The 14,203-nt window shown below is 38.3% G+C and overlaps 1 protein-coding gene across 2 annotated transcripts in view; it reads right to left on the bottom strand.

Annotated features, from left to right (window-relative positions):
* IMPG1 (interphotoreceptor matrix proteoglycan 1) overlaps positions 1–13,358 on the bottom strand; it is a 91,540-nt gene extending 78,182 nt beyond the window's left edge. For both annotated transcript variants that reach the window (XM_059083063.2, XM_059083064.2), the window contains exon 1: positions 13,292–13,358. In XM_059083063.2, coding sequence (XP_058939046.1) covers positions 13,292–13,358 — 67 coding nt within the window. The remainder of the gene's footprint in view (positions 1–13,291) is intronic.
* Positions 13,359–14,203: the final 845 nt, after the last annotated feature.

Raw genomic sequence — 14,203 nt, 5'->3', positions numbered from 1 at the left:
CGTGAAGCTCAGCCCTTCAGTCAAAAGTGTCTTTACCACTCTAGGTTCTAGGCTGGTAGGGCTCCACGTTGACTGGCATCCTGGAAACCTCCCTATTACCTCCCTAGTACATCACTGAGGAGTTTCTCTTTTTCCTTCCTGTACCAACGTTGGCCTCCAATCACAGATGGCTTACAAAGTTTCCATTTCAGGGCTCAACCTTGCCCGCCAGGCAGCCTCTTTCCTGGTTATGTATTCAAGGGGGTCCTTGCCAGCCTGTTTGGACCAATTCTCACCAGACTCTCTCCTCTAGAGGAATGTTTTCTCGCCATCTAACCCTGCAGGCTTACAATCTAGGGTCACTGTACACATACAGTGACAGTAACAGACAACAGAAAAAGGAGAGTGAGGCGTTCGCGGCAGCGTTGTGATGAGACTGACAGCCACTGGGAAAAGCACTTAGGGAACCCATTACGTTTTCCTAAAGGGAAAAGGCTGCGACGTCCTAATGAAAGAATTAACAGGAGTGGAGACAAAAGCTACTGGAATTCCTCCAGAATAAAAATCTCCATTTGAAGAACAGAACTCCACAGAGAGAAAGTGGGTAACACTCCAGAACCAAATCAACGACTGGAAGTCTTAAAAAATAAAAATTTAATCTTGCATATACTTTCCAGACCTTACCAAAAAAGCGTAAGCAGTTCTGACCTTTTTGCAAACGCTCAGCTTGCCTGTGATCTGTTTACATCCCAGTCCCGGCCCCTCCGTTAGCGGAAATGCTCAATTACCCACCTGAAATGTTTTTCTTCCAAAGAGCAAGGGAACTAAAGGTACATTGTGCTTAACATACCTGAACACGCCTCAAAAATTGCGTACTGAACACTTGCTTAATGCTGTTGCAGAAAATTGCATGGATTTTAAGCACACTGTCTTCTGCATGATCAGGTGGAGATGACAAGAGCTCCTACACCTTGCTTTCTCCTCTATCTTCCTACGTGTAGCTCCCAGTGAAATTCCATCCCGACAAGCCCGCTGCAAGCGAGTAAATGGTGGAAAAGAGGACCACAGAAATTAGGAAAAATTTCAGTGATTTTCTGTAATGAGATTCGGAGCTAACGCAGTCTCAACGGTAGTCAACCTACAGACTGATTATCGGTGATGCGGGGGGGATGCCTCACTGCGGCCCTCCCTGAAGCTTTGGAAACGTGGGTGCCACGGCAGCCTTCCTTGTCTCCACACCACTACCCCCTGCTGAGGGTGAAAATCAGTGCCCCCTTCTCTCAAAGCATTAGAGCGGTTGCACTGTTTTTTCTTCACATTGCCAAAATAGGTTTGGCCATTGCATTTCTACGTCAGAAGGAAAGGGTTAGGACCCTGGAAAACCACTGTAAGAAGTAAAGCTTGCTATCTTCTATTCTATTATGTATTTGCATGGATACATATGTATTGATAAATCCGTCTCACTGCACTAAAAAAAAAGAGGAGGAACCAAATCAATAGGTGAGATGCCGAGAAATTTTGCTGAGGGCGTATGCGGCTTGGTGAGAGGGCAGGGACCGAACGGACGTTGAAGGGAGAAGTAGAAAAGAGAAAAGGGAACAATAGGGTCCTACCGTAGAGCACAGGGAACTATGTTCAATATCCTGGGATAAACCATAATGAAAAAGAATGTATATATACGTGTAACTGAATCACTTTGCTGTACCGCAGAAATTAACACAACATTGCAAATCAACTATACTTCAATGAAAAATAAACAAACCAAAAAATACAAATGCCTACCAAGTTAAAAAAAGAAGAGTTCATTAGAATTCTGGACAAGCATTAAAAATAATGGTATGAAAATATATTTTGTTGATCCAATTTTTAGAAAATAATTATCTGTTCATATACATGGAAAAATCTAAAAAGATCTATAAAAACGTTAACTATAGATTTCCAAAACAGGAAAGAGAAAGGGAGTGGTCTCTTTTGTGCCCCGGGGGGATCACCTGTGAGCAACTTGGGGTCCTGAGCTCTTCATGTCTGGCAGGTGTCAGGAAGTGGACAGGCAGGGGTCCAGCAGGACAGGGTCTTGGACCCAGAACAAAAGTGGGTGCTCACTCCCCACCCCTTTCGTGGGGAGACAGAAGAGGATGTTGAGAAGGGGGAGGAGCATACTCCAAAAAGACCAGCCTTCTGTGTCTTCAGAAAGGAGAGCAATGCAACTGAGGCCCTTGTCCCGGGGTAGCTTGAAGGGCTCATGGCCTGCCTTTATCTAAGGCGAGGAGGAATCCTTCACAACAAGCCTCTTGGCCAAGGCCCGTTCACAAACACCTGCCAGTTCCAGAGGCACTGTTCCTGCTGCAATTCAGGACCATGGGATGCCCTTGACTCTCAAGTGCCCTCGAAGTCTGCATTCGTGTGTCAGAGGTTGCGAGAAACCACAGTATCAACCCTTAGCTTCTTCATGCGGTGCTAAATTTACTTGAGCATTTTACCAGCGAAGTTTAGAATGTGAAGGATTGTAAATGATTTTCACATGAATACATAAGCAAAATCAGCAAAATCCTTTCTCCCCCAAATAAGCCATTCTTGAAAGTTAGAAGAGTAGGATATCTCTATAAGCTGTGACTAACTGTAAAGTATATTTCTCCGGAAAACCGTGAGCGGAGTTGGTTTAGTGCTGAGGTCAGGTTGAAGTAAACAGGATGTGAAACTGAGGTGAGAGCAATTATGTTGAAGTTGCTGGCTAGCCTAGCTAAGGCTTGTTTTCAAGAGTTGACAGAGAGAAACAGTGTTTTCCCCAGCAGCTGGATGTTTTAGTACCCCTCAAATCACCCTGGATAGGCAGATACCTTCTCCGTATCCGTGTAGGACCAACCCCGTTACGCCACTTTTAATCATCTCTTCCTTACGTTAACTTAACTTCTACTAACCTTTTTCTGCTTCCCAATTTTTAACCCATCCTGTAAATTTTGGGGGCACCATCTCCATTGGTTTCAGAATGTGGAGTTTAAATGAATACACAGGTTACGAATAAGAGAATCAGAATGGAATTTTACAGGTTAATCTGAGATCTGTGGATGATGAGTTGTATCTCACAAAGGTATGGGATGTGATAGTTTTCAGAGCAGTTTTCTAGCCTGGCTTGACAAAGTTTTTTTTGTTTTTTGTTTTTTGGCGGTACGCGGGCCTCTCACTGCCGTGGCCTCTCCCGTTGCGGAGCACAGGCTCCGGACGCGCAGGCTCAGCGGCCATGGCTCACGGGCCCAGCCGCTCCGCGGCACGTGGGATCTTCCCGGACCGGGGCACGAACCCGTGTCCCCTGCATCGGCAGGCGGACTCTCAACCACTGCGCCGCCAGGGAAGCCCCAGAAAGTTTCAATGATATGGAAACCAAAAGGTTTCGCTGGAACAACAGTACCGGGTCATTCACAAGCTGGAGGCAGAGTCTGTCCACCATCTGCTTGGAAGTGGGTGGGGTAGACAAGTAGCAGGAAATCACAAAGACCTACCAAGAGCCTATAAAAAAAACCCCCCCAATTAGGAGGAAGCTAACTTCAGAAGCTGGGAGTGCACTGAGGAAGTAGCAGGGGGCAGGAAGATAGATTTGCTTATGGGACACATTAACCACTTTCCTCTGTTTCCAGCTGTGCTGGTGTCTTTCTCCCTGTGATTCCTAGGGGTGCTACATATTTGGAGCATATTTATCTCATTAGATTCTAACCATGTCCGAAGTACTTGTATCAGAATCAGCTAATTTAGCCCAGCATCTTTGTCTTCTGAATCTATTTGTGGCTGACAATTCTAATATTACAAACTATGAAACAGCTACTCTTAAGTTTTAGTGCTCTCATGTAAACCTGGTCTTGGAGTGTATTGGAAATTCCGAGTAAAGAGAATTGCGTGTACAGCATTCTTACATATATTGCCACAAAAGAATGATATTGTAGCTGCTCGAGGAGAGCAGAATTGGAACAGATTAAACAGGTTAAACAGCTATACATCTCTGCCTTTCTTATGCATGAGAAACTATCACAGTTCTTGCAGAGAAGAAAGATGAACTTCATCTTGAGTACCTGTGGGGCTGAAGTTACAGGAAGATAGCTCTGCCTTCCTGAGCCACTTCCTGAACTTGGGCAAATAATCTCGATGTGCTTCAACTTTCTAACTCACAAAGGGTATAACGATAATTCCAACACCATAGATTTGGATTAATGTTTGCATGTTATATAGTTCTGTTTTGTTTTGAAGATTAAATGAGAAAATAGGGGTCACGATTTTACAGCAGGCCTGGCACATTGTTAGCTCTTCTTATGATGTGGTACCATTTTACTTTGAGGTTTAGGGGTAGGAATAAGATAGGAATAGGATTGCCTGATTTAGCAAATAAAATATAGGACACCCAGTCAAACTTGAATTTCCAATAAACAACTATGTAAATTTTTAGTATAAGTATGCCCCATGCAATATTGGGGACACGTTAAATATAAATGGACAGAATGTTTCTGTTAAAAGAGAAAGATTGTCAGACTACATTTAAAAAATTCTACGATATGCTGTTTTAACAGACACATTTAATGAAAAGACATAGGGAAGTTAAAAGGATGGAAAAAAGTTATATTATGCAAACACTAATCAAAGGAAAGTTGGTATAGCTATATTAATATCTAATGAGGTCAGAGGTCTGCTGTTAAATGTTCCATAACTAGCTCTTAGGGTTGGATGAGAAGGCCTGATTTGCAACACTTGCCAATTTTTCTGTTATAACTCTCCCATGGCTGATTTCAAGCCACCGATGTGCTATTATTGAAAACAGAGTTGGGAAGAGATGTGAGCAACTGGCTCCTGTAAGTCAGTGTGGGCCAGTTCCAGCACATCAGTGGACAAATTTCCTTATTTGGCTGAAAGCATTACAAAGATGATGATAGTCACATCATAATGGTAAAAATTTAAAAGTCATCAGAAAGATGTAACAAGTTATAATTTTATGTACTTAATAATATTATCTTAAAATATATAAAGCAAACTTAGAACAATAAAGAAAGTAAAATCAACAATAATAGCAGGTGGATTTTAAGAGATCTTTCTTGGTAACTGATAGAACAAGCAGAAGAAAATCGATAAAGATACAGAGGATTGAAAACATAACTAAAATTGACTTAATGAACATATATAGAACATTATAAAACAAAAATATAATATAGTATATATTTATATTATATATAAAATATACTTTATTTTCAAGCACAGGGAGAACATACAAATATTGACTATATATTGGACTATAATGCACATACATTATGTTCTCAGTCCAACAAAGAAGTAAGCTAAATATCAGTTTTAAAAAAACAACTGGAAAATTCCCTATATGTTTGGAAATCGAAAAAAAATACTTATAAATAACCCATAAGTCGGTGAAGAAATCATGCTGGTTATTAGAAATATTTTATCAAATGATAAACTTTTACACAATAAAACTTGTGGGATATAGTTAAATCAGTACTTGAAAAGTAAACTTATCTCATTAAAATGCCTATTTTAGAAAAAGAAAAAAGCTAAATACTAATGAGCTAAGCATCTATCTCAAGAGGTTAACAAAAGAAAAAAAAATAAAAGAAAATACAAGAAAAGAAGATGAGTAGAGATTAATAAAATATAAAAGAGAAGATAACATAAAAGAGAAGAAAAAGACATATAAAAGCCAAAAATTTTTCCTTTGAAAATACTAATAACAGAAACAAAAATCATAAGAAGGAGAAGATACAATTAATTACTATCAGGATTGAAAAGGGGGACATCATTATATTTTCTATAGATATGAAAAACTTAACAAGAGGGTATGAATAACGTTTTGTCAATAAATTTGAAATTTTATATGAAATGGATAAATTCTAGAAATATACAACTTACCAAAATGAATATAAGAAGAGGCAGGAAACCTAATTATTATTACCTTTAAAAAATTGACTCAGTAGTCAAATATCCTTTCATAAATATAACTCTTTAGCTTCCTCAAATATTCATGGAAAAAATAACTTTATTTTCATACAAACTCGTACAAAACCTGACAAGGAAACTCTGTGAAAAAAATCATAGTCCAATCTTGCTTATGAATATTAATGTAACATTTGAAGTAAAATATTAGAAAATGGAATCCAGCTGTGTGTGAAAAAAGGTCATGACCAAGTTGGACTTATCTCAGGAAAGTAGGGTTGGTTTAATATTTGAAAATTTATTAAGGTAATTTTTCACTTTAATGAATTAAAAGAGAAAAACCATTTGGTAATCTCAATAGAAATAGAAGAAGTACACAATACATTTCTTTATTTAACCATGATTAAAACTCTTAAGAATAGCAAGGAACTTTTTTTACAAACTAATATAGGGAATTTGCAAAAACATAACAAACACAAAATCTAAAACAAACATCCTACTTGATGGTGAACTATGAAAGAATTCTCTTCAAGATCAGTAACAAGGAAAGGATGCATGCAATCCACATTTCTCTTTAACATTATACTGGCTGGCCTATGAAGGGCAGTAAGAAAATATAGAGAAAGAAAAGATACAAAGACTGAATAGAAAGAACTCAAATTTTCTTTATTCACAAATGATAATGGAGAAAACTCCAAAGAATTGCTAGTGAATTTTCAGAATAAAGATTGTTCAGCAAAGCTCTGGAATGTAAAACCAATTACTTTTTTGCATAGAAATGTAATAAGGTAAGGCCAGACACTATAAAACTCTTAGAGGAAAACATAGGCAGAACACTCTATGACATAAATCACAGCAAGATCCTTTTTGACCCACCTCCTAGAGAAATGGAAATAAAACTAAACAATGGGACCTAATGAAACTTAAAGCTAAAGTCCATGACGTGGAGCCCTTTAAAAAGTCATTATGCAACTTGATTGTAAGGTACTAATAAAAGGAGAGATATTCCATGTTCTTGGTAGAAAGACTTAATGCTCTAAAGGTGTCAATTTTCCCCAAATTCATCTATGGATCCAACACAATTCCAGTTCAACCTCCATAAGGATTTTTGTGGAACTTGGTGAGCTAATTTTAGAATGTATTAGGGAAGAGTGGAGAGTCAAGAATAACTTAGACACTCTGTAGAAAGAGAACTAAGCCAGGGAAACATGGTTACAAGATTTCAAGATTATTATAAATTGAAAATAATTGAAGCAATGTGGTATTAGCTCAGGGATAAAAAAAATGACCAAACCCCATGTCCATGGCAGAAGAGGCATCACAGAGCAGAGAGAAAAGGAGAAACTATTCATTGAGTGGTGCTAAAACAATTGATTATCAGTGTTTTAAAAAAAAGAAATTGTTTTCCTGCTTCACACACACATACACATACAATAAATTGTCATGAATTAAGTATGAAAAATGAAACGTCTTTTATAAGACAATATAGGAGAATATGAAGTTACTAAGGCTAATTCAACAACACTGAAATTAAGAATGTGTGTTCATCAAAGGCTATACCATTAAGAGAGTAAGAAGGCAAGGCTATAAACTGACAGAAGGTATTTGAAAGGGAACATCATTGCAAAAGGGTTGGTGTCTGCAACTTAAAAGGAACTGCTCCAAATCAGTAAGAAAAGACATATATCTCACTGAAAAAATTGGTCAAAATACTTGTTCAAGGATTTTCTAGAAGAGGAAGCACAAAAGACCCCAAAATACAGGAAAAGATACTTAACTTCATTGGTAATCAGAGAAATGCAAATTAAAACCACATTGAGACACTATTTCACCCCCAATGCAGAGTGACAGAAAGTAAAGTCAGCCAATAACAAGTGTGGATGAGGATTTGGAACGCAAGTGATTCTCACTCCAAATGCCACAAACACTTAGGGAGACAGTTTGGTATCACCTGGTAAAACTGAAAACATGCATTCCTCATGACACAGTGATTTCTCTCCTATTCAGAAGAGAGAGAGAGAGAGAGAGAGAGAGAGAGAGAGAGAGAGAGGGAAAGAGAAAGAGAAAGAGAACTAGATGCTGGAGAGATTCCTGGAGAGCCCCAGGAGACAATTGGGAATGTCTGTACCAGTGTTGTACGTAATGCAAAGTCCGTCAACAGAAGAATGAATACACGGTGTATCCATACCAGGCAGCAGTATGTCCCAGACGCCTCTCAAGCATCATCTCAGGCCCTCTTAGCCTCACCTGTCTCTCAGACCAGCTCTTCATAAGCTCTGACCCATTATGGGAGACACAAGCCCACAGTTCCTTGCCTCTTGCTGTGTCACGGTGTCTGTTTCTCCTGCCCCAGGATTTTCTGTTGCTGCTGAGGTGTGAGAAGCCCCAGGACCCACCCGTGGTCTATGGACGGGTACACTGGAAGTGCAGGGAAGTTAATGTCCTTTGAGGTGAACTTTTGAGGAGATCTCCTATGAATTTTTCTCCATTTACCCCTAGGCTCCCAACCTCATGGACAAGCTGGAGATCCTGTAGCCTCTAAAGACGGTCCCTTGAAATCAGCAATTGGTTGCACTCGACACCAAGTGCCGGCCATTTTGGTGAGGCAACTTTATGTCGGTTTTCCCTCTTTCACTGCTTCACCCCTCATTTTCTTCTCCTCCTGGCTCCCTGAAAATGCACTCCCTAATGAAGAGTAGCAGGTAAGCTCTTGCCTCAGTGTCTGATGCATGCAACAGTGAGGAAAACTCTTAAAAATATAATGTCGAGCCAAAGAACTAAGCCATAGGAGAACACATACAACATGAGATTACTTATATAAATACACAAACAAACCAAAAGAAGAAATATTAATATACTATTGAGAGAATACATCTATAGGTGGAAACACTAATGACAAGCAATGACATAATTAACACAAGATTCATGACAGTAAAGGGGGCGAGATCCTGGCAGAGCAGACAGGGGACTTCTAAGATACTATTAATGTTTTCTTATTTAACCTGGGAAGCGAGCATGTTATTATTATTCTCTAAATACCACATATATGTTTTGTACACTCTTGGTGTATATTTCCCAAGTAAGGAGATCTGCAGAAAGCAATGCGTCTAGCCATGGCACGGACTCATGTAGGCTCTACAAGTAAGGCTGGAAAGGAAGGTAGGGGCGGATTGTAAGGACCCTCAAATGACATGATTGGACTCGATTCTGAAGGCATCGGGGAGACTTTGGAAGCTCTTCTCTTTCCTTGGCTTTTGGCTTAGTTTCCTTTAACCCTTTTCCTGGGGGAGTGATTATGAAAACAGATGTGGGCCGTGGTGAGTGAGGGGTCTAAAGATGGCTGGATGGAGAAACCCAAGTTGGAATGAAAGAAGATGCCTTTATAAAGGCACGCAGAAAGAAACAGTTTCCTCAAGAATGGCTGAATGTGAATGGGAGAATATTTAGCTACTGAATACAGCCATATGCTTAGAAGTATTTATCACGGTTCTGCAGCTCTTGCATAGTCCCACATTCACTGTGGCCAGAAGAGAGGGACAGCAGAGGAAGTACATTCTCGATAAATAATCATAATGATGCATGCTGTAGGTCAGATTTGACAGTGGCATTTCCATGTGTGACTTCTCATTACCACCCATATCAACTCTCTGTAGGATAAGCTTCAGCATGCAGATTGCCTTGGATCCAGAGCGAAAAGTACACTCCCTCCCTTATTAAAATGGTTCCGTCTGACATGGCGCTCTTGATTAGGGAGGCTAATATCCCAGTGAGACTGTTTCTCAGTCTCAGACAGGGAACTCAGACCCAATGGTTGCTGAAAACCAGAATTTTACTATGGTCATTTCCAAATATCCACTGAATTATAATATAAACCTAGAGACTATTGTGAAAATCAAATGGATTATTTTATTTTATTTTTTTTGCAGTACGGGGGCCTCTCACTGTTGTGGCCTCTCCCGTTGCGGAGCGCAGGCTCCGGACGCGCAGGCTCAGTGGCCACGGCTCACGGGCCCAGCCGCTCCGCGGCACGTGGGATCTTCCCGGACCGGGGCACGAACCCGTGTCCCCTGCATCGGCAGGCGGACTCTCAACCACTGCGCCACCAGGAAGCCTCAAATGGATTATTTTAAAACAGCATAAGATCTGTGAACATGGCTGGGGCACCAAAGGTATACAGGATGTGAATTTGCATACAGGATTAACATGCAAATATGGTTGATATTTAAGGTGGTGGCTCGCTCACGATTGATGGAAATGATCACGAAGGCAATAGGTCCTGTCAACGCTGCCTAATTAGCTCACACATATGATAGTCCTTCAGTGTGATCAGCAAAATAAGCCTGGAAGGGTCACAAGGCAGCAATCGCCTTTTCTTTTTAAAGCATATAATCTAATAAATGGTCTGAGCGAGGTGTGCTGCCATGGTTTGTTCAATTGGACACAAAGTGTCTTCAATTTACATGACTGATTTTAAGGACATCTTTTCAGGTAAAACTGAAGAGAAATATCTGCCTTCAACCTTTGAATTACAGTGTTCTGAGACTGTAGCAGAGATGATAAAATATAGGAGCTGCAAAGTTAATGTGACTGTCATTGGGCAGCTATCTCAGGTATATAAATGAAGCTTTGTTCTCTGTTCATGGAGCCGCAATGAGGAAAAATAACTTCCTGGGTAATTTTATGAAACGAGAACATATCCCAGTAGTAAAGAATTAGCAAGAACTGGAGTGTCTTCAAATGCAAATTTCCTGACATTTCATAGTTACTAAAATAAATTACCCTACCTTGGTGAGCTAATAATAACTTAGTTAAGGTTTCATTTAGTATAACCGAATATAATGCAAAAAACCCATACTCTGATAAACACCATTTCCATTTTAGGGTTTGCTAAGGGTGGCTTTTCTCTCTTCTCTTTCTCCCACACCTCAGCATGTCACAAGCAATTAGATGAAATTGTTTATGCGAAATGGAAAGGTAAGCGAATAAAGCAGTGCAGTACACATAGGATATAACTGGCATCCCCATTCTGAAAACCGAAGAGAGGTGCTTGTATCTTGATGAAGTCATTGTTGTTTGAAACTATCGAACTGTCTTCTGTTGCACTAAACGATTTATTTAATGAATGCTTTGAAATCGAAACCATTTCATTTATGTGTATCAATGGAAAAACTACCTTTGAAATCTGCAAAGCTCAAAGGAAACCTTTTGAAATATCGGCATATCTCTGAATCTGTTAATATTCTGTGTTGGGTACATAGCAAACACTCCACTTATGGAATCAAATTGGGAAAAATTACCTACCGGCATAGGAAAGAAACCTTTTGAGAAGAAGTTTGGCAATATGAATCGAATACCACGAAACTGTTTATATTGCTTTGACCCAATCATTTTACTTTAGTGAATTCATGCTAGGAATCTTAAATACTGAGAGAGCTTATGTGCAAGGATATTCATTGCAATGAATATCTTAATATCATAATAACAAAACAATTAGAAACACTTCTTTCGTTGAGTATTTAGATAAAGCAAATCGTGATATCAACTGAAAGGAACATTATGCAGCCAATAAAATGATGATAGTCAAAGCAAGATAGCAATGTAGACCATTCATCTGATGCAAAAGTTGTGCAAAAAGCCTCATATAAAATTGTGTGTGCAGGAGAACTGAAATCATGTAAAGATTGAACAAGCATAGAAAAAAGACTGAGGGAACATATGAAGGTGCCGACATAGGTTGTGTTTGGATAGGTGTACTATGGGTAATTTTCCATATCTTTTGATTTTTCAAATAATGGATAACTTTTTAAAAAGAAATTCTTGACTTTAAATACCCAGTTTTTATGCTCAACAACTAGTTGTATTGAGTTGAACTCTTCTCTCTTCCAAAAGCATTTTCTATGTAAATACACTCATAATGGTTAATTAGTCACAAATGGGAAACCGGTCTGGCTGAAGTACATAAACTCTAATTACTCGTGAACCTCACTAATTAAAGATTAACAGAAATTCACAGATCTGAGGTTCTTATGGAATAAAAAACCCCAAATAAGTAACGTAAAGATTTTTTTATTATGCAGTTATAATAGTTTGTTTCATAGATATTGGCATATAACAAATTGTAGTTTTTTGGTGAGTTCTTTCATTTAACTTTCTATATGTAATTATGCTATTTGTAATTGTAATAGCTGATACATAATGTATGAAAATAGAGAAAATAGCTAAATTAGTCAACATAATTAATTACACAAACAAAACCAAAGATGAGTTGACTGGTCAAGTTTCTGAAACTGATAAATTGGTGTGCTTCAGCAGATTAAGCTCAGAATATACTGGAATCCCATCAATTGCTTATAATTAAAATGTTTCAATAAATGTAAACATTTATATATAATTGACAAATTGAAAGGCAAGTAAGTAAACTTTTTCTCCATCCATTATCATTTATAGGTAGCAAAACATAAAGGGAATTTTCATATAATCTTTTCCAGAAATTTTCTTCTCTCTCCAGATGCAACCACTAAAATGTTACATATAAATAACTGACAGGTCTGTTGTTTTTGTGACTTAACAAATGCAACCAACAATGTGTTTTACTTTTCTCTGGGCACTTTAAAACCAATGCTTCAATTAAAAGGTTGATGGTCCAAAGCTACGCCATCCTTAAAGAAGAACTGAACATGATTGATTTCGAATGTCTTAAAACATTATGTTATAATGGTCGGCCTTATACTTAAAAAAAAGTGAAGCTTTCTTCAACAAGTTATTTTTAGTACATTATTTTTCTTAAATATGCCCGTTTTGTGGCTTCCTTTAATTTTGGATTCACTTGAAGATTTGCTGTAAAAACTGTCAGTGCTTGTTCTTTTACGCATACAACTTTACAAGCAACCGAGTTTCTGAGTTGGTCCTCATTGTGGACTCTGAAGAAGCAGCACACTTGCTATTTTCTAAGGGAAAATAACTAATGATTTAACTATGAGAGGGTAAGGAATACGTTTTTTGTTTGATCATCATTGACAAAGTATTAATTTCATTTTTTTCATGGACCTACTAATTTTATTGACATTAATGTTATGGATTTGTATGCAGTGTTTTCTAAGAGTAAATAGGATGCATTCATCTCTCCTATTTTGTTAACATAAATTGCGCTTAAGATGCATATATAAAAAATATATATAAATACATATATTATACAAATATAAAATAAATATTCAGCAAGTGAAAACCATTTCTGACAATCATTCAAACAATCAATCAATATGTATTCAAGGCCCACCATATACGAGCCCTCTGAGATACAGTGGTGACTTTCTGGATTTTGAATGTTCAACTCTGTAAATAGATTTTATATATAAGCAATTAAAAAAAATAAACAAATATTTAAATAACTTACCTTTGATTCCTTGAACTTGGAGAAAAATCCAAAGAACAAAAATAGCCCTTCTAGTTTCCAAATACATGCTGGCTTTTGTGCATTGGTATTTCTGGTAACAATCACAGAACCGTCCCAAGTCTCATTAAAAAAATAAAATGACAGAAATATGAAAAATAGTGAAATATTGATATTAGCTGAGTGAGGATAACCTTGGTTTACTTTTATGAGGGCTAATTTATGAAGAACATGAGGCAGTGCCTGCTTCTGGAGTAATCTTCTTATCCTCCCCTTAGGTGTAATCTCTGCTTAAGGACCAGCTGGAGGAAACTTTATCTCATTAACCTTCTGGAGGAGCATCTGTCAGCCCAGCGAGGGGATCCTGAATGCCATTATAAACAAGTGTCCACAGACAGAAGGAATGCTTTTCTTCCTTAGTTATTCACCTGTTACAGGGACACAGAGAGCCAGAGGAAGTCCGGCCAAATGCAGAAGAAGGCTGACAGTTAGGGTCAAATATCTTCCAGAACGACACGTGCAAAGAACATCCACTGAAAGAACTTAATTGCCACCCCTGGAAGTATGGGGTTAGTCGATATGTCTGTCTCCAGAGGTAGCAAAGCTGTCTCCATTCTCATAGAAATGGCCTGCTTTGTAAATTGCTTTCTTTCTGGCATTACACACAGATGACCTTTCTGGTTTGTCTGGTTTACATTTTTAAAATTTGTTATTCATGCACAGAGTGTATAGAGTCAAATAGTTCTACAAGGTTTGTGGAAGATAATGGTGCCATACCTCCCTCCGTTCAAAGGCAACCACTTTTAATTCCTTAAGCTAATTCTTCTAGTAGCCTCATTTGCCCCCTCTAAATAGTATGCTTCTATTACTATTTTTTTGTTTTCCACTTTCAGGCATTATCAAATAATGAATATT

Source organism: Kogia breviceps, chromosome 13 (genome assembly GCF_026419965.1).
Source record: "Kogia breviceps isolate mKogBre1 chromosome 13, mKogBre1 haplotype 1, whole genome shotgun sequence".
In the NCBI taxonomy this organism is placed as follows: domain Eukaryota; kingdom Metazoa; phylum Chordata; class Mammalia; order Artiodactyla; family Physeteridae; genus Kogia; species Kogia breviceps.
The sequence above is the reverse complement of the archived record's forward strand: the minus strand, read 5'-3'. Positions and strand labels throughout refer to the sequence as shown.